The sequence below is a fragment of the Hermetia illucens genome, chromosome 2, assembly GCF_905115235.1.
Source record: "Hermetia illucens chromosome 2, iHerIll2.2.curated.20191125, whole genome shotgun sequence".
Taxonomy (NCBI): domain Eukaryota; kingdom Metazoa; phylum Arthropoda; class Insecta; order Diptera; family Stratiomyidae; genus Hermetia; species Hermetia illucens.
Window position 1 is genome coordinate 120,366,640 of NC_051850.1, and position 27,207 is coordinate 120,393,846.

At 41.0% G+C, this 27,207-nt stretch overlaps 2 protein-coding genes across 2 annotated transcripts in view; both read left to right on the forward strand.

Annotated features, from left to right (window-relative positions):
- Positions 1–2,456, forward strand: part of LOC119648541 (gustatory receptor for sugar taste 64c-like) — a 61,892-nt gene extending 59,436 nt beyond the window's left edge. The window contains exons 12-13 of the mRNA XM_038050309.1: positions 2,044–2,133; positions 2,209–2,456. Coding sequence (XP_037906237.1) covers positions 2,044–2,133; positions 2,209–2,295 — 177 coding nt within the window. The 3' untranslated portion in view covers positions 2,296–2,456. The remainder of the gene's footprint in view (positions 1–2,043; positions 2,134–2,208) is intronic.
- A 10-nt stretch (positions 2,457–2,466) lies between these two features.
- The window catches only part of LOC119648542, a 92,163-nt gene continuing 67,422 nt past the window's right edge, over positions 2,467–27,207 (forward strand). Inside the window, exons 1-5 of the mRNA XM_038050310.1 lie at positions 2,467–2,558; positions 2,621–2,676; positions 14,380–14,530; positions 14,606–14,823; positions 21,271–21,542. Of these exons, the coding sequence (XP_037906238.1) occupies positions 2,467–2,558; positions 2,621–2,676; positions 14,380–14,530; positions 14,606–14,823; positions 21,271–21,542 (789 nt within the window). The remainder of the gene's footprint in view (positions 2,559–2,620; positions 2,677–14,379; positions 14,531–14,605; positions 14,824–21,270; positions 21,543–27,207) is intronic.

Here is a 27,207-nt window from a genome sequence, read left to right on the forward strand (position 1 = left end):
TATATACTTACTTAACTGAAGCGGAATTCGTGATTAACGCTCGACCACTTACCTATGTTAGTGACAACGAACGCGACCTCTCTCCTTTAACGCCTGCTCATTTTTTGCTCGGCACTTTTCCTTCAAGCTTAACAACAGCTTCGTTTCAAGAAGTCGACAAAAACATTCGAGCTAAGTGGAAGGCACGATTTCGCTTCGCAGATTCATTTTTTAAACGATTTCGGACGGAATATGTTCAATTACTTCGGTCAGCGCATCATGGGCCTACAAAATTCACACGTGAATTGAAAGTCGGCGATGTTGTGATAGTACACGACTCTTCTATTCCACGGCTTTTTTGGAAGCTGGCGACCATTGAAAGGGTATTTGTCGGCCGAGACAACCGAATCCGTTCATGCGAGCTGCGTCTTCATAATGGAGTTCTCTTGAAGAGATCAATTCAGCATTTATTTCCATTAGAAGTAAATTAATTAATTAACTTGGCGGCGGGAGGATGTTGAATTCTTTTTGATACTTGCCTATTGTAATATTTTCTCTTTTCTTTACACATACAACTTGAAGTCTATGTAATTGTAATCAAAATTTTTGCTTGCATTTTTCTATAAGTTAGTCTGAGCTAAACTCCCGAACCGCATATATCGATAACCCATAATATTTCATTTTCGCTTATATTCTATTCTTAGTTTTAAATAAAATAATTGAATTCAACCAATTGTTTTAAAACTATCAAAGTGCTCGGTCGACACGTTCTTGCACGCCTCTGTGCTAGCCAGGCTCGGGAATGTGGGGGGGGGGGGGGGGGGTCCTTTGAGCACTTTGATCCCTCACGCTTCATTACTAAAAACCAACGTGTCTATTCCGATGCGTGGGTCCGCAACGGATTCTAAACTCGATACTAATTAGGATTTCGCGACGGTCTATCGAATGAAAAACAGAACGCGACCTAAATTGGAAAATAGAAAAGAGAAAAAAAAACCGGCTCGACCGCGCGCGTAGAGCCGTAAGTCTCCGGACCCGAGTGCCGCGATCAAGGAGGGGAAGATCCACGACGGATCACCGTCTCAATTGCTGTCTCTTTCGCCTCAGATCTTGTATGAGGCGCGGCCTCTGAGGTTCCCACCCTTCCTCGACATCCTCAGGCCAGTTATTCACTTTGAGGATGTCCCTGTTTTTCTCTTTTCTATTTTCCAATTTAGTTCGCGTTCTGTTTTTCATTCGATAGGCCGTCGCGAAATCCTAATTAGTGTCGAGTTTAGAATCCGTTGCGGACCCACGCATCGGAATAGACACGTTGGTTTTTAGTAATGAAGCGTGAGGGATCAAAGCGCTCAAAGGACCCCCCACATTCCCGAGCCTGGCTAGCACAGAGGCGTGCAAGAACGTCGACTCAGCACTTTGATAGAGCTTCAATCTTTGTGGGCGGACCTTCACGGTCAATTTAGCCAATTTGTTTAGATTTTTGGGATAGCTCTGCCCTCTAGGTCGTTATCGGCCACTCAGGATGATCGACCTGATCTCCTATTTCCACTCTTAGCATTACAAATAATTATTTTTGTTTAAAATAAGATACGAAAACTTAGTGATTTACTAGAATGTGGCTATTTAAGTGTAAAAGCTTCGATTTGGTAAACATACAATAAGCCTGAAAAAGGGGGACTGTCATTAGCCACAAACGAAATAAGTGGAATTTCTTTTATTTCCCACGCCACTTACAGCTTCCCAGCAATCATGTCAGGGTCAATTATTGATGGGAAATGTTCAGTTGCCTTCGACATTTAAACGCTTACTATTTGCACCGCTGTAAACGCAAACATTTTCCGAGATTCAGATATGTCGATAAGAAAACAATTCATTTTTGCAATTTCTATGAGAAAAGATTAATTATCATTTTCTGTTCATTTCCTCCTTACAATTAACGGCTCGCATATGTTTCGTGCCAGATAAAATTCCATATATATACGTCAACGACGAATGTCCTTGTTCTTAATAGACTTCCCGCACGCCAAGGGCTAATTCAATTGCATATGTGTTCCTGTTTTGCAGACAAAACGTCTTCTGGAGCAAGTAACAAACAGCACAATTGCACTTAGCGGATTTAATTTTTTCTATGTAACGAGACAATTTATCTTGAACGTGAGTAAATCCCGACACGAAAATGAAAGGATAAATTTTTAATTAAAAGGATAATAAATTATCTCCACTTTCCAGGTTGCCGGAACAATTGTGACCTATGAATTAGTTCTGGTGCAACTGCATAAGGGCGAGTCGGGCCCCGAGGATCCTTGTGCTCGTTAATTCGAGAATTGTGCTTTAATTTCCAGGGTGCATTTTGTGTGCTTGTTTCTTGTACAGGGTATTACGCTGTGGCATGCACCGGTTTATTGTTATTGTGCTGGCGTTTTTGATCGTCCTAAAATTCCATCTTAACATGTGTGCTTTTGTTGGCGCGAATTAAAAGTAAAAAGAATGAAAACTGTTCACTTTCATGTCAATTCCAAACATCGAGCCGAAAAAGATGTGAAAAACAATTTTAGTAAGAATAAAGTAGAAATTTTAAGGTACTCACATGTTGTTTTTGCAAGCAGAATTATTAAAAAGTTCCTTATTGATATCTTTTCAGAAAATTGATAACAACGCTTCGAACATCACATCAAGCTATTGTCAAAAAATCACTAGGTACTTCCATTTTTGTTTTGACTAACTTGCACCGGGAAATCTCAGAACTTATTTATCCTAAAAGTGAAAATATTGAAAAAAGACTTAAAAAGTTACATGAAGTACTTACTATCGGTTTGCCCCTACTTTGAGCTTAGAGTTCTCTGGCATGACGTTGCTTTAAATATTTAAGGTCTTGCTGTAAGATTCTCCTGAAGTTCCTTTAATCTATCAGCGGCCTTATTGATGAGAGATATTCAGTTGTCCAAGAACTGCCCGTTAGCCTTTTTAGTTCTTGGCTATACGTTCGGATCTCATCTGGACTACTTAGGAGGTTTACAATTTGTCGGCTTTGCTGCCTGCCAAACCGGAAAGTCAAGGTTAGCTTCGAAAATTTCGATGATTCAGTTGGCCGCGTAGTGACGTTAGTTGTGCTTCCTTTGTGGAAGTACTGGTGGATTACGAAATTATTGAAATTTACCCATTTATGGAGGTATTGTAGGTTGTACAACGGGAACTTGACTGATTTTCGAAATGTCCCTCACTGGGGTGAGTATTGTAACGATGGTTTTCTAGTGTTGGTCCGAGGACAAATTCCCGTCGATGTTGGCACGAAAGAGGCTGTAGTGTTGGCAAGAAGGATAATCGCTGATAACAGCGCTTGTTATCTAGGGGCACCTGAAAAATACTTCAAATTTATACAATAAAACCTAGCAACCATGAAGGTAGGTTGTATGAGGTGGGATAGATATCATCTTTCTTTCAAGGTTTTGTGTAAAATATAACCTTTTTAAAATCGGTTACCGTCCATGTGGCTGTTTGTTTGTCACAGGGATTTCCCCCAGAATTTGGTGTCAATCGTACCGATTGACACCAAATTCGGTGGAAAAGTGGGAACTGGAAACGCTCATGTATGCAGAGAGCTACATGTAAAAGGGGATAGTACAACTTTTTTCCATTCAAGGTAGTCAAGATAGTCAAATGAACGGACTCGATTAGTACTTTTCAAGGCCGACTTCAGTTCTCACATCTAATTCACAAAATAGGAAGGCGGGGGCTGAAAATTGGTCATTTCTATCACGGACCCAATCTTAGAACCTACTGAACCGAAAAATCTGATAAAAATCAGGAAGCTATCACTATACGGTACTTAGGCTTCAAAATAAAGTTAATAGTTGTATTTTACTATAATAGTGTAACACTACAATTTTTAGTAATTGACTACAAAACCCCCTTTAAGTTCATCCTGGAACCATAAAATGTTGTAGGTTATAATATAAAGCGAGATCCTACCAAGTTTGCTGGACATCGTACTAGTACCAACAACATTATAATAGGTCAAAGTTGGTTCAGCGTCTTCTTCTTCTTCTTTTTCTTCAGCCTTTGTCCCGTTCACAAGCGGGGTCGGCTCGTCGTGATCGGCTTCGCCATTTGGCTCTATCGAATGCCTGATCTGGGTGCAATCTCGAGGTTTTCAAATCTCCATCCAGCGTATCAAGCCACCGTTGCTTAGGTCTGCCTTTTGGTCGTTTACCATCGACTTCGATGTTCAGACCAATCTTTGCAAGTGAATTCTCGTTTGCACGAATTGCGTGACCATACCATCGAAGACGCCACGATCGGTGCAACCCCATAACGATCGCGGATATCCTCATTTCGGATGTGATCTAAACGTGTGACGCCACTAGTCCAAATTAGCATCTTCGTCTCCATTACCGCAAGACGCCGTTACCTAAAGCATCCAGCTTCTGGTTTCGCGACTTCTTGAAGTGGATATCTTAGAAAAACCCTACCGCGCTAGTTTACAGAAAGGTGCGTGAACCACCCTTACCAAAATTTTCGGTTTTCTCGTCCGCTAGATTCAACTTCACCATTTGTGATCAAAATTTCATGGCATGAATTGTTTGACTTGAATAAAGTTCCACGTCCTCGGGCTGCTTTCCAAATACACCCGGCCCAAGGTTTCTAACAAAATCAATCAATATTGCTCCCTCATGCGAAATGCTAAGTATTCTACATTATGTTCTACAGTAGAGGTCGTCACAATACGGAATCTTGGGGTTCACCTATAGCCACAACGTGTTTTTCCGCATGCACTCTTCGGAAGTGACTTTCGACTGATTAATCTAAGTAAGCTGTATCAAACAAAATGTCGATCGTCAATACTGGGTGCAATAATCTGCAATTATGAAATGTAGCAAATTTTTGTATTGCAATTGAAAAATATTTTGCGCGTAAAGATATTTCCGCTAAAAATTCAGTCAACACGCATACCTGGAAAACTGATAAAAACCCGATTTTATGATCAGCGAAATCAAAATTGACTAAACTATATATTTGTAACTAATATTCAAAAATATTAGTAGCAGTTGTAACAGATGGGAACCGCTATGTGCGCTCTCTTGAACTGGGAGCCGGTTTCTGGTAGACCTCTAACTGCAAGATCCCGATCTAGGCTAAAGAGCAACACGATTGAACAATGCTATGCACAAACAGAGATTGCCAATATAGTGGAGAGAAATGCTTTCTACGAGCAATTGAAAGGAGTTCAGCTTAGTTTTCCTAAAGCTGACATTATGATCGTGATGGGTGATCTGAATGCCAAAGTGGAATCTGACAACATCTTGCTTAGACATTTGGTAGAAAGACACGGCCTAACACCGTCTCGTTATTGGTGGCACATTGTTCGAGCATACAGTCTTCCATAAGGTTACTTGGGTTCCAACTGATCGACATCGTGCGAGAAATCAGATCTGCCACTTCGCGATCAGCATCAGCTTCAGACGCTGTCTCCTGGATTTGGGTGACCCCAAAAGGGATTACCATCTGCTGGTCGTTTGAGTTCGTTTGCGTATTGCGTCTACTAGGTATGACTAAACTGTCGCTCGACAGTTGGAGAGCTATCTTGCTGATCGAGGGGATACACTGAGTAATCCGCCTAAGATGTTGACCGACGCATTAACAGTGCTAGATTCGCTTTCGCTGCCCTGTTTAAAATCTGGGAATGCAGTTATCTCAACACTAAGATCATGTTGAGATTGTTCTGTGCTAGTGTTCTCAGAAGTCTGGACCGATACATTCTGGTTTTCGAACGCAAGACAAGCCTGGGAAAAATACAACCGAATTATCGAAGCATGACGAAAACGGTAGGCCGAATCAGAATAGTTTGGCATTACTTAGTGCAAATCAAGAAAAAATCCATGACGCGAAACAGCTCCTGTGAACTTGTCGACAATCTCGCAAGATTAGTTGGTAAAAGCACTTACCATTTAGCCCCCCTTGTCAGAAAATTATCTCTGGGGACCAACGATTTTTTTCGAAATAGGCGGAAATACGAACAATCGATGTACGAGTTATCGGGATTCCACTGTATTCGTAAGAAGTGGACCGTGGTTGCCCGACTAAATTTAGTTTCTTTGGACACTGATTTAAAATTTGAGGATCATTTCAAAGTGAGTTAATATTTTTTTAAAATTGACTTCTAATCTTAATCGACAATATACATATGGGTGCGTTAGAATTTTGGGTCACAATTACTCATTTTTTATTTGTCAGTTGAAGGGAGATTTTAAGAATTATATGCAAGAGATTCCGGGAAATATTAGTTCGAATCTCGCTCAGTGTAAAACTCATATTTTGGCGAATTTCCCAAAAAAAGTGCATTCATTCGTTACCCGGGTAAAGACGCGAGTAAAGTTTAATACGCGATAAACAACATACTGACGTTTTCCTTTTGACACCTTTCGTTTCGGGGACATTGTGCTATATATCTCGGCGTAGGTACTAAATTAGTGCCGATATACAAAGTAAATTGTAAAAATTGTCCTTTCACGTAACCATTTTCTGTTAAAAACTGATTGATTGCTTCAAAAGTAACATGTCACAAACACTTAACCGAATGCGTTCACGCAGATAAGATTCAAATTATCATACTCGCTCAGCGAAGTCTCCTTGCTTTGCGACAATTCTGTTTTTAAACTATTATAATTAATATACGAGCGTTCGAAATTTACATTTTCAACAGATATGGTAATTGGGCAGATGAAACCACTATTTCGGCCTAAAAAGTTATTTTCTAACGCGAAGAGTCTATTGTCAAGAATTTGGTTGCAGAAACATACTGTAATTTCCCCAGTGTTTGTCGCAGAGGTCTGCACACAACAGTTAATTCCAAGAAAAGTAAGAAGGTTGCTAATGTTAGCAACTACAGCAATTGTGTGGAACCACACACTGTTGACTTATAATGGTTGCTCAGCCTATGTGAAATTAAGTAAAAATTGAAACCGAAGCGACGAATTCAATGCGGCGAGACAAATTCCAGCATATCTGCGGTTAAAGGCTCTAAAGACGAGCTATTCTAAAGTTTTGAAATCCGCATCTAAAAGCCAATCCATTTCACAATCTGGAAAGGTTTTTCTTCACACTGACTCAAGCGACGAATCAGTTTATGGTGCAAAACATGATGTAAGAAATAATGCGTAATCACACGCACCTCAGAAGTAAATAAATCGGTTCAAAATATGTCGCCCAGCATAAACTGGGAATACGATACTTCCGGTTTTACGAAGAATCCGGCAAAAGGCTCAAATTGATAGATATTGTTTCTATGCCACTAAGCATCTGGAAAGGAATGCCTATGACGGTACTGGAATATCCATCAGATCCTGCATCACGCATTATTTTCTAGAAGATTACTACAAAGACTACCTCCAACCAACCTCAATCCGATTACTGGATTGGATCAGTGAGGTAATCATCACTGGGATCTACTGTGCTCCAAAGTTTAAACTGATTTCTCAAGCGTTCGAAGTATTTTTAACCTTTCGGGGAATAGATTTCTTCCTGCTGAGGACTTTTAAGTTAACACACTCACTAACTTCCAAAGGAAGACAGTTTTGGGAAGATACTAGATTTAGCATCGTGTCATCTGGATAGCCAACTGTTGGTCAGCAGATCAGAATCACTCGCCCATCACTGGCACTGGCAAAGGCATCTCCTATAACAAGTAATAGAAGTGGAAAACTAACAACCTAATCAACGAACCGGTTGAATTTACGTAAGCATTTAACACTTCCTTAAAAACTAGAGAAAAAGATGAAGCCCTGTTGAAATTCAATGAAATAATGACTGCGGTTGCACAGTTCTCTACCTTCCCCGCCCGCTTCCATGTATCGCTAATCTTCCAAAAATAGTGTGCTGCGTAATATACTGTAGCTAGTCCAAGTAAAATGAAAATTGAGAAGACAATGACGGGCTCACAGAATTTCAGACGGAAAAAAACAATAAGCCAGAGCAAGCCGATCGCTATATGACGGCCATGAGCACCAATGCGAATAGCAGTTACAAAGCAGCGTACCAGGTTTATCGCCCACTGCGTCAATTGACTTTTCCCTGTGGAACGCCACAAGAAGGTTGAAGAGACCAGCTCGATGTTAATCGGCAGCTGGGCGAGAAGTGGTGCCTACAAAGGGGCGACATTTGCAAAACACCTCAAAAAAGTATTCCAGCAGCATTTACTGCAGATGGAGCTAAGACTTTCAAAAATATCTATGGCTACACCGAAGGAAAGCTTCTCATTTAGAGTCTTTAAAGAACAAGTAGACCGAAAGAAATCTCCAAGACATACATTAATCTCGCTCACGTGGTTCATATATTCAACGCAATTTAACAGGTAAGAAGCGTTACCTAAGGGTTGCAAAGAGTCAGATATTACAATGAACTACTACTTTCAAAAATCCCACCATATATGGTGGAAGACAAAGTGATTCTTGTGCGCCAATTTGGCTTTCGAGAAAAGCAGGTACAATCGAACAAGTTCACAGGATTGCTTGTGAGAAAAGAAGGGGAGAAAGTACTATTCAGGGGTCTTTTTGGATGTGGTGAAAGTTCTCGACAAAGTGTGATATGACGATTAGATTTTTAAAATGAAGAAGTTGCTTCCAGTACAGTTCCATGGAGTTTGGAATCTTTTTTTTGGAGCGCAAGTTCAGAGTGAAATAAAAAGCTTTCCGTTTCCCGAGTAAAACATCCAACCTGGAGTTCATCAAGGTAGCATCCTACCAAATGACCGCAACCTGATAGCTTCAACGTTTGCAGATAAGGCAACCATTTTAAGTATTTACACTATTCCGCAGGTTGCATAAGAAACTTACAAATCTAACCTAAGACTAATTGAAAAGTGGTTTACAAAATGGAAAATTCTCATGAGCGAAACCAAGTGCTTTAACGCTACTTTCACCCTGAACCGATAAAACTGTGTTAAGGTCTCAATGGTGTAATAATCACTCAACAGAATGAGGTAAGCTATTTTGGTTTGCTTTTCGATACGAATACATTTGAATCTCTTATAGTTTGCAAAGTGCATCTTTGCAAGGTGTATCTTTGATAAGATGACCTCCTTCTCCACACTTCTTAAACCTCTTCAATCTATCATATAGCCTGGTTCATGCTAGAGCAAAATGGCCGAAATTGCTCTCTCCATATTTTTTATGGCACTCTCTTCTATTCCGCCAAGATTACATTATTCTCTAAGCGTGTATTTTCCTGCACTTGCGACGTCCGTTTGCTTACCTAACATCTCTATGTTGCCGCAGAAATTGTCTCCTGGTTTTTCGCTAAATTCATTCAATATGAATACCAGATTCCTTTTGCGTGTTCGCCTGATACGGTTCACATTATCGCTCAATTCCGTCAGTTTCGAATCAACTTTCTCCTTTCGAAGGATTTCTGCGTAGGAGACATCTTCTTTCTTGGAAAAAATACTGTTTCTAGACGTTCCTGAATCTGTGGTTCTTCCCTCCCCTCTCCCTCACCAACGTTTCCCGGTATTTTCGCCTTTTCAGTTTCTTTCGATGAACAGGTTTTCTTCCCCTTAGCTATATGGTGGGAAACGAAGAGCCCACTAAAACTGTGCCTATTGCGTTTTCCCCCTTCCTCACCTACTTTATCTTGAGGAGATGTACTATACACTTGAGCGTTTTTTTCTTCAAGACTCGTTCTAGCTGTGTTGCAAGAGATTATTCAGCTCCGACCTTTTCGTATCCATGCATTTTGTGTGCCCCTCCATATGTGTTGCACAGTGCATCCCACTCACTTCTTTCATCAGAATGTTGACAGGGATCATGCCACCACTACCAAAAAGGTTTAAGAAAGGCTGCAAACCCTCAACGCCATCAGCAGATCAATTGAATTCACCAGCTTCCACCTCCAGCTTTTACAGGAGAAACGTAAAGTACAATGAATCGCATCTGCAATTTGCGTTGAGTTTTCTCCTGAAATGTACCGATGATTCATATCCTCCTTCCCTTTGCACATTAAGCAATTTGTGCCACTTCCACGGCCCTTGGTGATATGGCCTTCCGCTCGGCATCTTTTGCTTGGACCTATCGGTGGAGCTGGTGCAAGCTTTTGCAATGGGACCGAAGCTAAGGTATCAAAAGTACAGCTCACTGCCGCCAGCAGTTTGAGTGTTTCCTCCATTATCGGTTCTTCCGCTGACATTTGTAGTCCGATAAGTTCGAATTGCTTTTCCAGGGGCTCGTGAACTTCTTGTTTGTGGGGATCTCATCATGTAGATGCAGACTATAGTTTTCTCCGGCCTGCTAGCCGTTATGTCGGCTTCCTGTGTTAACGTCTTCCCGATTCCGCTCAAGAATTGGTTTATGGTTACATTTTTGAATTTTTGAGCTCCCACATAAGGTATCTTTTCTGAGACCGTGTAATGAGGCTAACATCATTTCAGAAATTGATCATTTTGGGGTCTGCTTGCATTCTTTTGAGAATGTCACCGTGTGACCCTTCATCTCGTTAGGAGATGATAATAATCTTTATTTTCCTTCAATCTTTCTTTTTCGAGTCACCTTTATCCAGGCTTCCACATTGTGAAATTCACTCCCTTTTCCCGGAAACGCGGTTACTTGGGTTTTGTCGGCAGCTTCACCCATTCTCCTCATTTGCCCACTTTTTAGGAAGTTCAGCCATTTTTTCGCCTCGGGGTTTCCTGGCCTCTTGATTCGTTCAATCGTAGTCTTTTTCTCAGTTCTCCTCTTTCGCCTGAATCACATTTCGCTTGATGCTTTCACTCCTCTTTCATTATGCGTGCTTTGTTGTGATGTTCCACAGGTTTCCCTTGAATATTTGCTGCTTTTGAAAAGTAACTCTCGATGAGCTTAGTCCAGTTACAAGGGATGCCAATTGTCGGCAGTAACATCTTGATTTACATCATCCCGTACCTGCCATCTGATCGTCCCAGTTTGGCAGTCCGTTAAAGTGCTTTCTGCATCTACATGCGTTTTGTTGTTTGTTTTTTGTTTGCCGTAGGCAACCTATCAAGGACATGATGACAGGTCTGAGAATGCTTTCCTCAAATGTTTCCAAAGATCAATCCGCCATTCTCTCCCACGTTTTTGCGTTAGTTTGGTCTGGTGCTAACAGATTTTTGGACTCCATGTACATGTGAGCGGAAATATTGTGGCACATAATGCTCTAATGTAAAAGAAACATTTCTTGGGCTATTTTCTTTCACTGCTGAATCTATTTTCTTCGTTAGTAATCGTTGAACATGTGCGAGGATAAAACAGGCACAGATCCTCTGTCGTTTCATTTCCACGAAGAATATGGATTTTTCAAATAATTAAACGAAATTTGACACAAAGTTAAGAAATGATACTCCTGAAAAACTCGGTAATATCTTTCAGCGTATAGCCGGAAAGGCATGTAGATCCAGAGAGTTCTGGAAGGTGAGAGAAAATAAGTTCCAAGACGATCACACGAAACGGCAAGCTCTTAAGGTATGGGACCACGTAAAGGATAGCAAACTCTACTCTACAAGGTGGCGTGAAAATTAGGTTTGGGGCGTTTTAAAAATTAAGTCAAATACATGTGATGCTTAGCCGCGGGTGAAGTTGAGAAGCTATTGTTTCTCTATCTGGCACACCAAAATGAAATTGTTAGCCAGAACAGGCTATCTTCACTTATTTGAAAACAAACAAATGTTGCATCTGCAAATATCTGGGCCCACATTGGGCGCCAAATATAATAACTTAGTTGCTCGGGTAATCTTTCATAATTATGGTTTAATAATGCCAAAAAAGGGTGGAACGCGGTAAGGCAGGAAAGACTACTGAGGATGTGACCCATCGTGAATGTTCTCCTCCAATCACGGTACTCAGGCCTCGAATTTTTCGGCTCAATGCTCAGCCGATTTCACGTGGTACTCCTACTTTACATTTCACGTTTCGGTGAGTGGCCACATACCGAATTACGGTCAGTATTTTTTGTATTGCAATATTTTTCTATTTACCGAATTGATAGAATATAATAGAAACCGACAATCATTTTTTTGTGCATTTTTTTTGTAGGGGCAAGTTTCAATTAACAAGCATACACAAAATAGCACATTTTCTATATGAATTGAAATCATGACACCACGCTTTTCCGGCTACTTTTTGAGATTGATCGGCCATTTAGCATTTGATTTGCGTAATTTCTTTGCTTTATTTTCTAGACTTGTCTTTAAGAAACTGCATTTAAACTTTATATTGCGAAGGCATTTACCTCGAAAACACGTTTTCCAAAATTTTACCTCATTTTTCTCACGAACTGTAATATTTTTTTATTAATATAATTGCAATAGTCGTCATCATGACCCGAACTAGAATTTCCGAGATTCCTTCACACTAAGTACCTATTTTCAAGGGTGTTTTTGAAAATCTGGTGTTCTCTTTACATACAGAAAGTGGTGCCATTAAGTTTGAGGGGGCTCCCCATACATGTGAATGGAGGGTGCAACTTTTTTTTACAGAATATGGTCATGTGGGATATCAAATGAAAGGGGTCAATTACTTTTAGAAACTGGTCCCATATTTGATATCGAGTGAAACAGGGAAGTGAGGGCTGAAAATATGACCCCCAAAAAGTGTACCAGGTCCCGTTCTGTTTTCCAACCGAAAAATGTAAAAAAAATTAGAGGAGTGTATGCAAACGAAATTTAAGCCTCAAAGTACATCTCGTTCCGATATCTCACAAATAAAGTTAATAGTCATGTATTACCACATTTTAGAAATTTAGCCGGAAACCCCCCTTATGTGCATTCTGGAACTACATGATTTGGTACTTACATGGGGGATAACATAAGGCATAACTCTGGAAAGTTTGAAGCAAATCGAACCATTACTAAAACAGTTATAAAAAGGTGAAACTTCTACATTTTGTGTGAATTTCGTGCATTCTAAAACGTGCATGACGTCATCATAATATATCAATTCGTTAACACCATACAGAGTGAACTCACGTGAATGGGAGGTCGAGGGAAACATTTCGTTTTAGTTGTTTTTTGTATATCAATTACTCCAGACAGACATATGTATGTATTTATATGGATATGTAAATGAAGCTTTGGGGTAGCGCCTAATTCAGGTAGATATATTTGAACATTATACAAATGGTATTCAATATACGCACTTTATATGTACATATGTATACTTTTGTGGAGGAAGTAAATCGGAAATATGTGTATGATCAATTTATATATGTGCATATATTATCATAGAATAGGTAGTGTGCAATGTTGGTTTGTTTAGGATGAGCATCTGCGCTAGTATCTGCGTCTGTAATATGTACTTATTTCTTGTGGTTTGAAAAAAATATGAAGGAATATTTTGTGTTTTTAGCCATATACAAATGGAAAAATGTGCGTAGAAAGTATCTCACATAAGATACAACACAAAACCTTTATACGCTAAGCATCAGCTTCCGGTATTCCGACTAGTTTATTTTGATTTCATTATTTACCTTCAAAATAAAAAACCGGAAATCAATATCTTATTTCATTTCTGAGAAATCACAGTTAAAACCACTCTTCTAATTGCGCTTTGAGAGTGAAAAGTGCCTTTAAATAACACCCGGAATTTTAGAAATTATTCAATGAAATACTCTAGGGTCAAAATGACTCTCCAGCTTCCGACTGTTGAAGGGCTGCTTCTATCGCTAAACAGTTGCGTTCTTCCACGGGTTTTATTGGATGTCTTACTTCAGCAAAATTCTTCCTTTTAGAAAGAGACCCTTTAGCTCTTCATCGAATTTGATCCTTTGGAGAATGTTGGCGCAATATGATATGATGTTCAATTCTCTGCGTGTTCTGCTTTTATGCGTTATACATTCCTTTGGTTCAAATTGGGCCTAGACTCCAGCATGTTCTTTTTGGGCCTTTTCCTCCTTAACAGTCGGCGGTTTTGAGGGCGGTATTGCGGTTTCTATAATTTTGATTATTCTTTGACTAACCTCCTCCACTTTTCTTTTCGACTATGCACCCTTTGAATTTGGGGAAGGGGGCGTTTTTTCATCCCTTGTACTTGTAGTTGTGACCATGTTCTTAATAGCCTTATACACCTTGTTCATGTTTTCTTTCACTGTTATTTTGCTTTAATTTTCATCTGAGATTATACTAAATGGAATTAAAATAAGTTCCTAAGTTCCTTCGGAATTACTTAGCGACAGTCAATTCTCCATTGGATATTTGATGGAAAACTACAATTTCAGATCATAGAAAGTACTTTAGGAGAGCGACTAGAGAGGACTTCATTTATAATGGTAGTTTCCATGAAGCAGTCGGATCAGGTTTGTATTTTTCTAGGTGAAATCATTATTATTGTTATATGAGGTGTAGTTACCTCGATTCCTACAAGTACAAGTGTTAATGTTAAAAATACTTTTCCATCTTTTCAGTCCTTCTTTTCGCTCAACTTTTCGGTGTTATGCCAGTAACAGGAGTGAAAGCAAAAGATATACGAGGACTATCTTTTTCATACTTTTCAATCATTTTCATTTATAGTCTCATTGTATTCATTTCATTAGCTTTTTACTTCAGCACAACATTGTATTTTACATTTTGCCAACAACTGCGCCTGGAAAATATTGGTATCCACCTTCTAGTAATATTTTCTTTGTCTAGGATAGTGATAAAAGCTTTTTTAGATCCCGTTATTTTTTATGGTTCAATTGTTTGCATCTATTACAAGTTTGGAAATCTGGCAAGGCAATGGCCGAAACTCATGCAGAAATGGGAAAAAATTGAACGCAATTTGCCCGAACATCCGACGCAGTTGTCGAAGGCCGCGTTGGCGCAGAGAATAAAAATGGTCGCAATCGTCGTTCTTATGATGTCGTTAAGTAAGTATAAAGTGTGTTTTCTTTCGATACAGATTGTGTTTGGAGTGATTTGTAGAGTGAAGAAATGACACTGTTTCTGGGAACATAGAGTATGCAGACCTTTTAGTTTTGTATATACAGGGTGCGGCAGCATAACTTCCTTTTTTCAAAACTCAATAAAAACTATTGTATGCATCGGAAAATATTTATTTATTTTTTATAATGTAGGTACATGTCTAAAGTTTTTATTTACATTGTTTTGAAGATCAAATCTGTTAGGTGACGTCCCCCATTCTCCATACATTGCGTAAACTCTTGTTAGCATAGCAGGTGTTATGTTGGCAATTTCTTCTTGGATGTTGGTCTTCAAATCTTGTAGGGTTCTTGGACGGTTCACAAAAACACGGGATTTCAAAAAACCCCATAGAAAAAAATCACAAGGGCACAGATCGGAAGAGCGTGCCGGCCATTCCAAATCGCCTCTAATTGAGATAAGGCGCTCTGGAAAGTGTTCCCTCAAAACAGCCATCGATGCTCTTGAACTGTGTGCTGTTGCACCGTCTTGTTGGAACCAAGCGTCCCCCAAATCCAAATTTTCTAGTCGTGGGAAAAAAAAATTCTGTAGCATGTTTACATACCGGTCCGAATTCACTGTCACTGTAACCTCATTTTCCTCAAAAAACCAGGGACCAATAATTCCAGCTGAGGAAATTGCACACCACACTGTGACTTTGGGTGAATGCAAAGGCTTTTGATGCAGTTCTCGAAGGTTGGTGTCAGCCCAGTAGCGCATGTTTTGATTGTTAACCGACCCACACAAATGAAAATGGGCTTCATCGCTAAAAAAACAATAGCACCCTCGGGAACGACATCAAGAAGAAGCTCACACGCGTTCATCCGAGAATTGAAGTCACGTTCTGAAAGTTGCTGCACTATCGCCATCTTATAGGGATGAAAATGAAGATCATCACGAAGAATTCTTCTCACAGAACGATCGGATAGTCCAAGGGCAGATGCGTGTTTGCGCGCAGAACGCCGTGGCGATCGCAAGATTGACACTCTCACTGCTTCAACGTTCTCAGGTGATCTAACGGGCCGAGGGACTCCAGTTCTTCCTTTTGTCGCACTTGCAGTTTGTCTGAATGTAGTGACCCATGTAACAATTGATTTGCGGTCTGGGACGGGAGCCAACGGGGCTAAATTAAAGCGATTCTGAAATGCACGCTGTGTTGCAATAACCGAACATCCGCTTGAAAAGTAAACCTCAACGGCAAAGGCACGCTCCTCACTATTCCAACGCATGATGGCGACTGAACCGTGTCGGGACAAAACTTTACAGTATCCCCTCTTGAACGAGACCACTAGCGCTCCGCTATGACATCAACTAACTAAGTGGCGCGCATTTTAAAAAAGGAAGTTATTCAGAGTGAAATTATGCGGTGTTTCCAACGATTAATTAATTGAAATAATAAAACTTGTTGTTTCTTTTTCGTTGGTGTGGGTGTGGTGCAAACTTGTTTGCACTGATGAAGGGAACAAGTGGTTCCCGAAATATCGGTATTTGCAAGAATAAATACCCACACCAACGAAAAAGAAACAACAAGTTTTATTATTTCAAGGAAGTTATGCTGCCGCACCCTGTATATTATTTTTGATGAAATTGTGCAGATTCGAACTCTCCCTGCAATTAGGTTCTCAAAGAATAGTTTACTTAGTGCCCGCAGCTTGGCTTTAACTAAAGCCGGGAGTTTTTCTTCATCTCAGCTTAGTCAATACCCTACTGCCCGCATTTGCATGCGGCCGACCTAAAAGCTCTCGCGATCTAATTGTAACTTTATTTGAACAGAAATCGGTATGGAGGGTATTTCGGAGCCTCCAGTTTTTTTTCAGAGTTTCCGATTGAGTAGTTTCTGAGAATTGGTCCATTAAAGAAATTATCACTTTCGTCCCCTGCACTATCCACCTTTCCTAAGACCGGCTTCTGAAAGTTCTCTCCGAGACCTTTCATCTGATATCCTACCTGACTATATTTGATGAAAAAAAGCTTTCACCTTTCCACCAAGTTTGGTGAGAATCGCTACAACCGTTTCCGAGGAAAATGCGTGTGACGGACAGACAAGCAGACAGAAATTAAATCGGTTTAAATAAGGTTTTGTTTTACACGAAACCTTAAAAGAAAGGTTAATTGACGGTTCCGTATAGGGTTGAGGGAACTCATTAGACGTTGCCCTCTCTCTGCCCCGGGAGCAGTGTGACCGAAATCAAACATGACATGGGGTGAATTATATTGAAGTGAAATCTCAATCTCTCTTTATTCTCCGATGGTACGAATAATGCGTCCCCGATTAAAGCCCCACCGGCTTTCAGAATTTCGAACTTGATTTCGTTGTTTATACGTCTATATACGTCCTTCCTCAAGTATATATTCGGTCTTCAATTGCTTTATTTGATCCCAATGGTTGGGTTCCCTGAAGGGTACCGATGATCCCACGCAGATTAAGATTCATGCTTTCGTTGCGAAATCCTGTATGATTCGATGGAAATAATTGGCTAGACCAAAGAAATGTCGTGTTTCAGAAGTATTTGTCATGCGGCCAAAGAAACCGCGCTTTAGTTCCAGGGAATTGCATTTATTTATTCGAAGCGTCATGCCAGCATCTTCATGCAGTTCTAGGAATTCTCCTGATAATCTTTCTATCTCGTCTGAGGTGTTCATTGCAATGTATCTATATTTCACCTACGCATCTGGAAACTTTATTTTTTATTCGCGTAGAAATATCATTATTGCCGATTGGAGCTGATTGCAGATATTAGCAAGACCGAACGGCATGTAATTAAACTCAAATTTTCCGTCAACAGTGATGAATCTCAATCCCCTGTGCGCCAACAAGTTTTTTGTTTGAATTAGTTTGAGGCGAGAGTACTCAGATAATATGTTGCAGACAAATGTTCACGAAGGCTTGGAGCTTTTGAGTAACAGTGAGGGTTTCTTTCCATGTGCTACTCCCATGTAATAACACAGAAAGAACATTGATACAGAACAGTGTGAACTTGATCTTGATATTGAGATAACTGCACTTCCAGATTTCAGATAATGTAGCATACGCGGATCTAACGTTGTTAATGCGTCGGCGTCACCGTCGGTAGAAGCCACGCTTTCTAGATATACAAATTGATCAACGCCTTCGATGCGCTGCTCATTAATGCAGATAGGAAGAAGGAAATGACCCATTAGACTCAGAATCTTGGTTTTGTTGATGTTTAGCTTCAGTTCAACTCCATTTGCCTCTCTTTCCAAATCCAGATCATTTCCCTGAAGTTTATGACTCGGTGAGAGAACAAACAGATATCATGAGCATATTTTAGGTATTTCTGCAAAGATGTCATGGTCCGTTCAATTCCTCACGTTTTCCGGACAAGGCAACATGAAGATGATAACCGATGGCAAGAAGGAATAATACCGTTGTCAGGATGCAATCGTGGCCGACTATGCTTTGGGCCTTAAAACTCTCTGAGATTTTTCCCCATGACATTTAACGCTATCGTATGTCGGCCTGATAATAGCTATTCATTTCTCCGCGTATATCAGGCCAGATACAAATCGATGAAGCAAAGATGTGAGCTCAGCGCACTATTTCAAAATACTCTGTACAATATTGATGTGGTCAATGCAGAAGGATGCGCAGAGGAAACTAACCTGCTTTCTGTCCATCAGCTTTATTCTAGCCATTATTGCAAGGCAGGCGCACTCTGATGGCTTTCAAATCGCCACGCCCAAAATGGGTGCCCTTCTTTGGAATCCTCGCGATCTTCCCCTTTTATCACTCTAGGATTTCCGTACAAACATGCAGAATTCTGCGGGGAGGTCAGGTCCATTGGGTTTACTCCGTTTGAGTGCACTGCTGGCCGGGATCCGGCCGGATTCCGGATCCGTATGTAATGGTGACTAGCCATCTCATCTTCTAGAGATGGAACTTATCCGGATGTGAATCATGGTGAAATGTTCTTTCAACCGCTTCAGCTGTTCGTCATCGTAGATGAGAAGTCGACTCTTAATGTCCTTCACAGGACCATCGATAGGTTTACAACTGCATGTAAGCTGTCTGATCAACGCAAAAAAAAAATTGCTCTTGAGAAGACGGCATTGGCGATGGCGACCTAATGTTCATCAATCAGCAAGATCACCGCGGAGCGACAGCTAGATCATATGAGGGTTCGATGTTAAACTTGGGGGTCATAGTTCTCCAAACTCGCGAGAAGTGGCGGACGCATCAAACAAGTGAAGGTAAGCGATCATCAGATCTGGTGATCCCTTTCGAGGCCAATATCAACACTTTTTATAAATCTATTGCTGATCGCAAACTGGTCAATTTTATTCCTCAATTTAACCGCAACTGACTTTATGGCGAGCTCAGTGCTCGAACAATGTGCCACCAATGACGAGGAGGTGCAAGCTGCAGGAATCCACAAAGCTCTCACCATTATCGTTACCGTTGCTACCCCCACCGATTTTCCCCATTACATGTTCGAACAATATGTTGATAGATCCCACTTTGGCATTAAGATCACCTATCACGATCACAGTGTCACCTTTAGGAAGCCCCTATCAAACTGCATGTAATTGCTCATACAAGACATCCTTCGGTACTATATCGGAAATATCTGTTGGTAAAAGCTCTGTACAATTGTGATGTTTCCTAATGAGGACCGAAATTTTACAGTCAAAAGATTGTCAAAAAGCGGCTCTTATGGGAAGAGCGTCTTGTGGTAGCCGTCATTAACAATTCAACACTGAATTCGCATCTGCTTCCACTTAGCTTTCCAGAGCACAAAAGTACATTACCATCAGTAACTGGTAATATCCTAACATCAAATTCAATATGGTGTCAATGAGGGCTTTACTCCATTTTGAAAGGATGTGATGATATCTACATGTTTTAACCGTTCACAGATGGTGATCGTAGTGATTCGGTGAAATAATCTTTCCCTGAATCCTTTTTATTTGGGAAAGTTCGTCCCGATATCAATTACGAAACGGATGCTACAGCACAGATTCCATTACCCGTTAGGAACCTTACACTTCGTTGTAGATCCCACTTCTGACTTGTTCTGGTTCAGCCATGATTAATTAACTTAGCACCAAGAAGACTGTATACAGGAGACTCAACTTTCAGCGTATTCTTCGAAATTTTATGGGGAAAAAAGTCATTGCGCATCATCGATTGCGACGGTAATTGAGCGAGAAAAATAACGCTCTTAAAGTCTGGTGTTTGAGCCATGTATGTGACTGAGTACATTGGTGTGCGCTCACGGGGTTGCGGGTGGGTAGCAATGCACAGTAGTTTATAGCTTGTCACATGAAATGGGAAAACACACACAAAGAAACCATCTAAGCGCCATTGACACACCGACACAAACCACATGGGTCAAAGATACTCAATGATATTTCGTGGCCTTTTGCCGCTGGATTTGTTCCTTCTCCCTACAGTCTTCTTGCTTCGCATTCAGACCTTTTATCCATTGATGTCTTGGCTTTTTCCGTATTACAGTGTGTGTACCGATGGCGGAGCGTTGTGGAACCTGAGTTTTGGTTGATGTCGTCATCTTTATATTAGTAATGATAAGTACTGGCAGAAGGGGATCCCAGTCCCTTTGTTTCCCAGAATAAGCGGAGAATCTGAGCGAGAGGGATGAACTCACGGTTGTCTCTCACTCACGGTTAGATCGTCACGCAGAAAATATCGTATAACTTGTGTGAAGCTGGGGGTCGTTGTCATATCCTAATGTCTGCGATCATTCAGCTCCCGGAATGGCGGTCACACCTATACTTGGGGTTTAATTACCGGCTGGTGTCAGGTTCCTCTAGTTCGTCGGAGGATCATCCCTACAGAGTTCTCTCATCACATTTGGTTATGTGCATTACAAAGTATTATCCATTGAAATTTTCCTTGTCCGTCAGGAAAAGCATAATAAAGAAGAGGGCATAATATCACTGATAGAATACGAGTACAACTTTGCAAGGTTTTATTTTAAAGTTCGGAATTCTCTGAGGTTTTATATTAATCAGACATTGACATTTACCGCGGTCTTAAGTTGCTTCGGTAGTAGCGGTAATTTTTATTGAATATACTTTTCGTGGGGAGCATTCTAGATGCATATCTGTTGGCGTTATGAGAAGCCCTTTGAGATAAATGAAAATCATTTGGAGCAGAGACATTAATTTTCCGGAGTGTTCTGTTAAATCCCAACGAGGATTCAAAGTAAAAACTAGTTTGTCTTCTGTCAATCAAATTATTATTGACTCTTTTGAATTGAGTACAGCTTGTTGCGTAATTATAGTCTTAGAAATTTCAACTTACTCTTTTTTGTTGACGCACATACATTATATTCGTGTTTTTAACTATGAAATATCATTGAGCCAAAGAATACAAAAAAATTAAAAATCTTGACCAATCCTATGAATTTCAGTTGAGCATCTTCTGAATATCATAACGATAGTGCATTACGCCAACTATTGCAACACAGGACAGGATCCAGTTCAACAAGTCTTCAAATCTCAATTGTCGCAATTGTTCTATATTACGGAGTTTTCAGTTTTCAAAGCAATATTTGGGAAATTGGTGAATGTGATTGCAACTTTCACCTGGAATTATATGGATCTGTTTGTAATGGTTGTTAGTATCGGACTATCTGATAAATTTCGCCAAGTCAATGCTAGTTTATTTCGTATGAAAGGAAAGGTGAGATGCGCAAATTATATAATATCCTTAGATGGTCTTAAATAATTTTCATTAGTTTTGCATTTGTTACATATATTTTTGGTTATTGAAGTTGTACATTCCTAGCTAGTATAATCATCTGATAAATGGCTAAAGAGAAGTACGGTCTTTTGTGGTCTTTAAATACGCTAAAATCTAACAAAAAAATCGAATATCTTACTAAATTGACTAATTCGGCAAGGATCAACTCTTACGTCTTCGCCAAAAAAAGATCGTATGATTATGCTTGGGGCTTTTGACCTTAGAAAGAGTTTTATTTACCAAAAAGTTTTTTTGCACTTTTAATTTTTCATTGTTTTAAGAATTAACCATAACTAAAGTAAAATATATAATTTTATTATAAGTTATCGTGGGAATGTAGCAATGTTTAAACCCAATGTTAAACCTAACCGTTGGCTACTGCCATGGTATAGTGCACTAACTACCTCATGTGCTCTCCCCGTCGGGCTGGCTGAGTGCTCAATAGCAGTTCTTTTGGTTCTCTTCCTTTCTTCTTTTCCTCAGAGCTTGTTATGCTCTCTTTTCGACTTGATACAGAGCCTTAGTCTCCAGGATGACTTCGGAATATTTTCAGGTGTTAAACCTTCAATTTTGTTCAATGCGCACGAGTTCACCTGGCACTAAGTGTTGGCGCAGAGCATACCAGATGAGTGTTATAGCGGTATATAGCGGTCAAACGCTTTCTGCAGATCCAGAAATGCAATGAAAATGGAGCGGTGCTTTTCACGGTGTTTCTCAATGAGTAACCAAGTAGCGTGTATTGCGTCAGTAGCTGCGCAGTTCTTACCAATTCCGGCTTGATTCGTAGTTATTTCAATGATTTCGCGAATATGGTTGTCAAGAATGCGTTCAAAAATTTTCATGGTATGGGAAAGCAATCGGATCGGACGGTAATTTCCTTCCTGAATAATCCAATTAACAGTGTTGGGTCCTGGCTCTTCGCTTTGCGGAGTTCAGATGCGGTATCGTCAGATCCTGTTGCTCTCCCCAATTTCATTCGTTTTATTGCTTCCTCGACTTCAGTTGCGCTGACAGTTACGCCTCTGTGCTTCACGTGGGTACCTTTCTCGGGGACTTAATCCCACGGTCTTCTTCAGACATGGACTGGTTTTGTGACCACAACCAGAGCTCCGCAGCAGCAAGCTACAACGGTACCAATCTATAGCAAGTGCATGGCTCAGCATTCATACTGGTGGATGCAAGTCCTACCAAATCTCTACCGATCTAAAGAGTATGGCACCTAAAACGCAACACTACGTCAAGGCCCGAAGGTCCCTGCTCGCTTGAACGTAATCAACAATCCCCATGAAGTTCCGACTAGGGGGCCAATTGCAACAACCGAGCTGAACGCACATACAACAGGAATTCTCCTGAAGTCTGTGAATTCAGGGGCTATTTCGGTCCTCATGGTACCAGTATACCCCTGGTAAGATGTCGTGATCTATTGCCACTTCAGATGAGTCCCCGTGCAGACTCGGGTCTGATCGGCCTAATTAGGCCTTTGGAGCATTCGCCCATTGCTCCACGGCCGGCAAATAAATGTGATACGGCATCTCCCTCACCACTATGGAGGTTCTGCTCGGCCACTTGATTTTAGTTCGGCCGATAGGGTTGCTGCCCCGTCTTGCTCACCGCCACCTTTGAGCACCAGTTGCACTGACAGGTGGAACTGCTCCAAATGTTGGCAATGTTTGTTGAAGTGGAGAATGAGCAAATTCATCAGTTGAAATCTGCTCGAAATATTCTCGCCGTCTGTCGATCGTGGCTCGGTGGTTGGTAAGCCAAGTACTGTTCCTGTCATTAACGCGACAGAAGTGTTCGATATCCTGTGTGCATTCGTTGCTAGTTTTGGCAAGTCGATACAAATCTCTCTGGCCATCCCGAGTCTCCCGCTCTGGTAACAGTGATCGCTTTCTTTGCTTCTTATATATTTGCTAATTGGCGAGCGTTTTATCGTCGAGAAACTTGTGATAGAGGCGTTTCTTTACACGGACCTTTACTTGAATATCGTCATTCCAAAGCCAAGTACCTAGGTTGATGTACCGCCTACCTGGCTTGGTGACCCCGAGGGTTGCAGAGGCCGCTTTGTGGATAGTGTCTTTAATTTGGTTCCACAATTCTTCCACATTCGTAATGGATGGTAATTGCATAAGTGCGATCATTTCTTCTTCCTTCTCATGAAATCGCCACCTTTTAATGCGCAGCGGGCCAGTGCGTTCCCCACGATGTTTTATCGGTGGCTCAATTCGCAGGATGGAAATCAACGGCCGATGTTGAGGTGCAATGGTCTCATGGGGAACGGTTTTGCAATCAATGACGGTGGTTAAATGTCGGTGTCTTATAAGAATATAGTCGATTTGCGCTTTACTATTCCCACCATAAAATGTGGAAAGATGAGACAATCGTTTGATGAACCATGTATTCATAGGTACAAGGTCATGGGTTGCTGCAAAATCGATTATATCGCTCGCTCTCATTGCGCACTCCAAATCCCCTTCACCTCTTACCGTCTGCCGTTTCACCCATATGACCAATAAGTTCACCGGCAACGATGATATAGTCGTCTGCAAACACGTGAGAAATCTTTTCATCGAGAAATTGCCAGAAGATATCTTTCTCGGCATGAGGTCGACCTGTCTGTGGTGCGTATGCGGTGAAAAAGTGAATAGTACGATCAGCTGAGGTGAGCTTCATCAGTCGATCATCAAATCGTTCGACTTCTTGAATGGCATCACGGAAACCCTCTGAGATGGTAATGCCAACATCGTATTGAGTGTGTGGGCTACCAAAATAGAGTGCATAGCCATTTTTACCGCGCTTTTGGCACCAGACTATCGGCTTTCTTCCAGAGCGCAGATATCAATGTGCCTTTTCCGAACGGTTCTTGTGAGTTCTTCGGTCTTTTCATTTAGGGTGCCAACATTTAGCGTGCAGACACGTATTTGTTTTGCTTTTGCTCGGACTAACTTACTTATGTCCTGACGCGGCCCATGCGTCAAGAACCCTTTCTCGACAGAACCGGGGCCCGTTCTGCCGCGTTGACTGAGTGGGAAGCCCTAGCATTTTCCAAGGCTTGTTACTTGATCCGATTATCTTGTTTCTAACGATATTGTATGCATGTTCTAGGGCGGCCTGTCGCGGGACCTGTCACCAATAGAGATCAGGTAGCATTTACAATGGTGGAATAACTCCAGCTATACTTTATTTATCTCTTGCTCTGATCTCAGCATTCTATTTTTGTTTCACTGAGCATAGTACAAAGTCCGTTGGTTCAAACGGTTCTCCTTTAATTGCACCGGCATAGTATGTTAATAGCATGGTGGAGTTTACAACAATCATTAGTGTTAAGTAATTAGGTTCACCGATCGCCGCTAAAGGCCTTCTTATAAGGTTCCGACTGGCAGAGTTGAACGCATTTTAAATGTCAAGGGTAATCACAGCACAATATTTGCTTGCGCCACCCCGTTCATCGCATTTTCAGCTAAGTCAGTGACCTGTTTGATGGCGTTGACGGTTGATCTGGCAGCACGGAACCCGAATTGTTAGTCTTGATGAACCTCCCAAATTCTTTAAAGCTCGGAGCAGTAGGGGGTCGGGTCATGTAATTTGCGGAGGTGCCTGACCTTTGAATCTTTCCACCAAAACCCTGTAGGTAGGTAGGTTCCACATGAGTCTATATCCGCCTCTGCGCCGAGTTATTTGAAGCTGTCTCGCTTATTTCGCTGTATAGCTAGCTTCAGATTTCTTCAAGCTACTGGTCAATTCCGTTCTTGGACATATCGTGAGCTAGCGACCTTCCCGGCACCTAGCAGTTTACATGCAGCTTCTGCTTGTAGCCGGATGGTCGCCGTCTGTGTATACGCCTTTCTGAGGCTTAAAAATGATTAAAAATGGTCTCCTGCAAGTCATTCAGCTTGAACTGCTCCGGAAAAGAAGTGCAGATTTCCGACTTAGAAGTAACCGTATCTAAGTCCCTGCACTGCATAACTATCTTGTACTTTTGAGCACGCAGGACAAAATTTTTCCTCAAAAAATTGTTTACTTGAATGGGGAGGCCTTAGGCTTTGTTCTCTTCGGATGTTTTCAGCTCCAGAATGAGGCCAACCTCTTAGTTCCTCCCCCAAGTCAGGTCAGGGTTTGCTTTCACTCTTCTTAGGTTGTCTGGGGAGGATATGTAACGCGTGTGCAGGATGGATCCTCATTATCTCCTTTTTATTTTGAGGTTTTCTTGGCTCAACCATAGCCCAATCGGACTACCTTTTGATCGGACATTGGCTTCCTTGGTGGCGCTAGTATTTTGGGGACTATTCTCTGGCCTACCGAGGTTTTAGGCGCCATCCTCTCAGGAGTGATTCGCTGCTGATTGTCTGGGTGTCGCCCCTCCTTTCCTTCAATTTTTTCTGTGCTAATTCGCCAGAATACAGTTGAGTATCACCTGTATTGACTGCGTTACTGTTGAGGGTGTAGTTTTAGGGTTCTCTTTCGTTTCTCTTACATCTTCCCACGTTATGTTTATTTTTATTAAATTCCGGCAACTGACCCATTTTCGCTCCAAGCAAAATGAAGGATGATTCTTCCCGGTCGGAATACAGTTCCACAGCTTCCATTCTTCTTTCCATACATGTTGAGGCATTAACGTGGTTCCCTTAGCCCGGGTTTTTTCCACCTTGGATATTGGAGGAGATATCGTAATCGTTGGGCTTCTGTGTAACGTATCCGGCTCTCGATCTTCAGGAGGTTCCTCTAATAATGGGAGACACCTGATGGAGATCCGGCAACTCCTCACTTTAACGTCTGTCGGCCAACCCTATTTATTCGAAAATCGATGATCACGAAATTCGGTGGGAAAGTGTGGCCTATGAATCCCTCTACAAGTGACCTTATTTCGTATTGAGTTTGAGAGAGACCAAATTATCTACCCCGAAAAGTGAAAATGTCTCGTTCTCAGAACCTATCCTACCGAAAAATTTGAAAAAATCACAATGATGCATCCCTACGAAATTTAAGCCTTAAAATACATCATCTGCACAAATAACGTAGTATACGATCATATTTTTCAAATTTACCCGAAAACCCTAGATGTACAACGCTTGGCATTGGTATAGGGGATAATATAAGGCACGACTTTAAGAAGTTTGCATTTTACGTGAATTTATTGCATTTTAAGACGTTTATGACGTCATCATCATATAAAATGAACTTATATGAGCAACAGGGTCCATGGGGATATTTTAGTTTTCCTTCTTTAATTTTATTTAGTTATTTGCATATCAGTATGACTTACTGGAGACAGACATGTGTATATGTATGCGTTTATAAAGTTTGCGAGTATTGCTCAATGAGTTTGTAAGTTAGTACCAGTGGAATTTACTTTAAGCATACATATGCATATATGTACCCTTTGTGCACATATATACGGTATGTCAATCTTAGAGTTTACCAATTAAAAGAGGAATATTTAACAATTTTTGGTACGTCATCATCATCAACTGCGCAACAGCCGGTATCCGTTCTAGGCCCACCTTAACAAGGAACTGGAGACATCCCGGTTTTTCGCCGAGGTCCACCAATTAGATATCCCCAAAAGCTGTCTGGTGACCTGGCCTACGCCATTGTTCCATCTGAG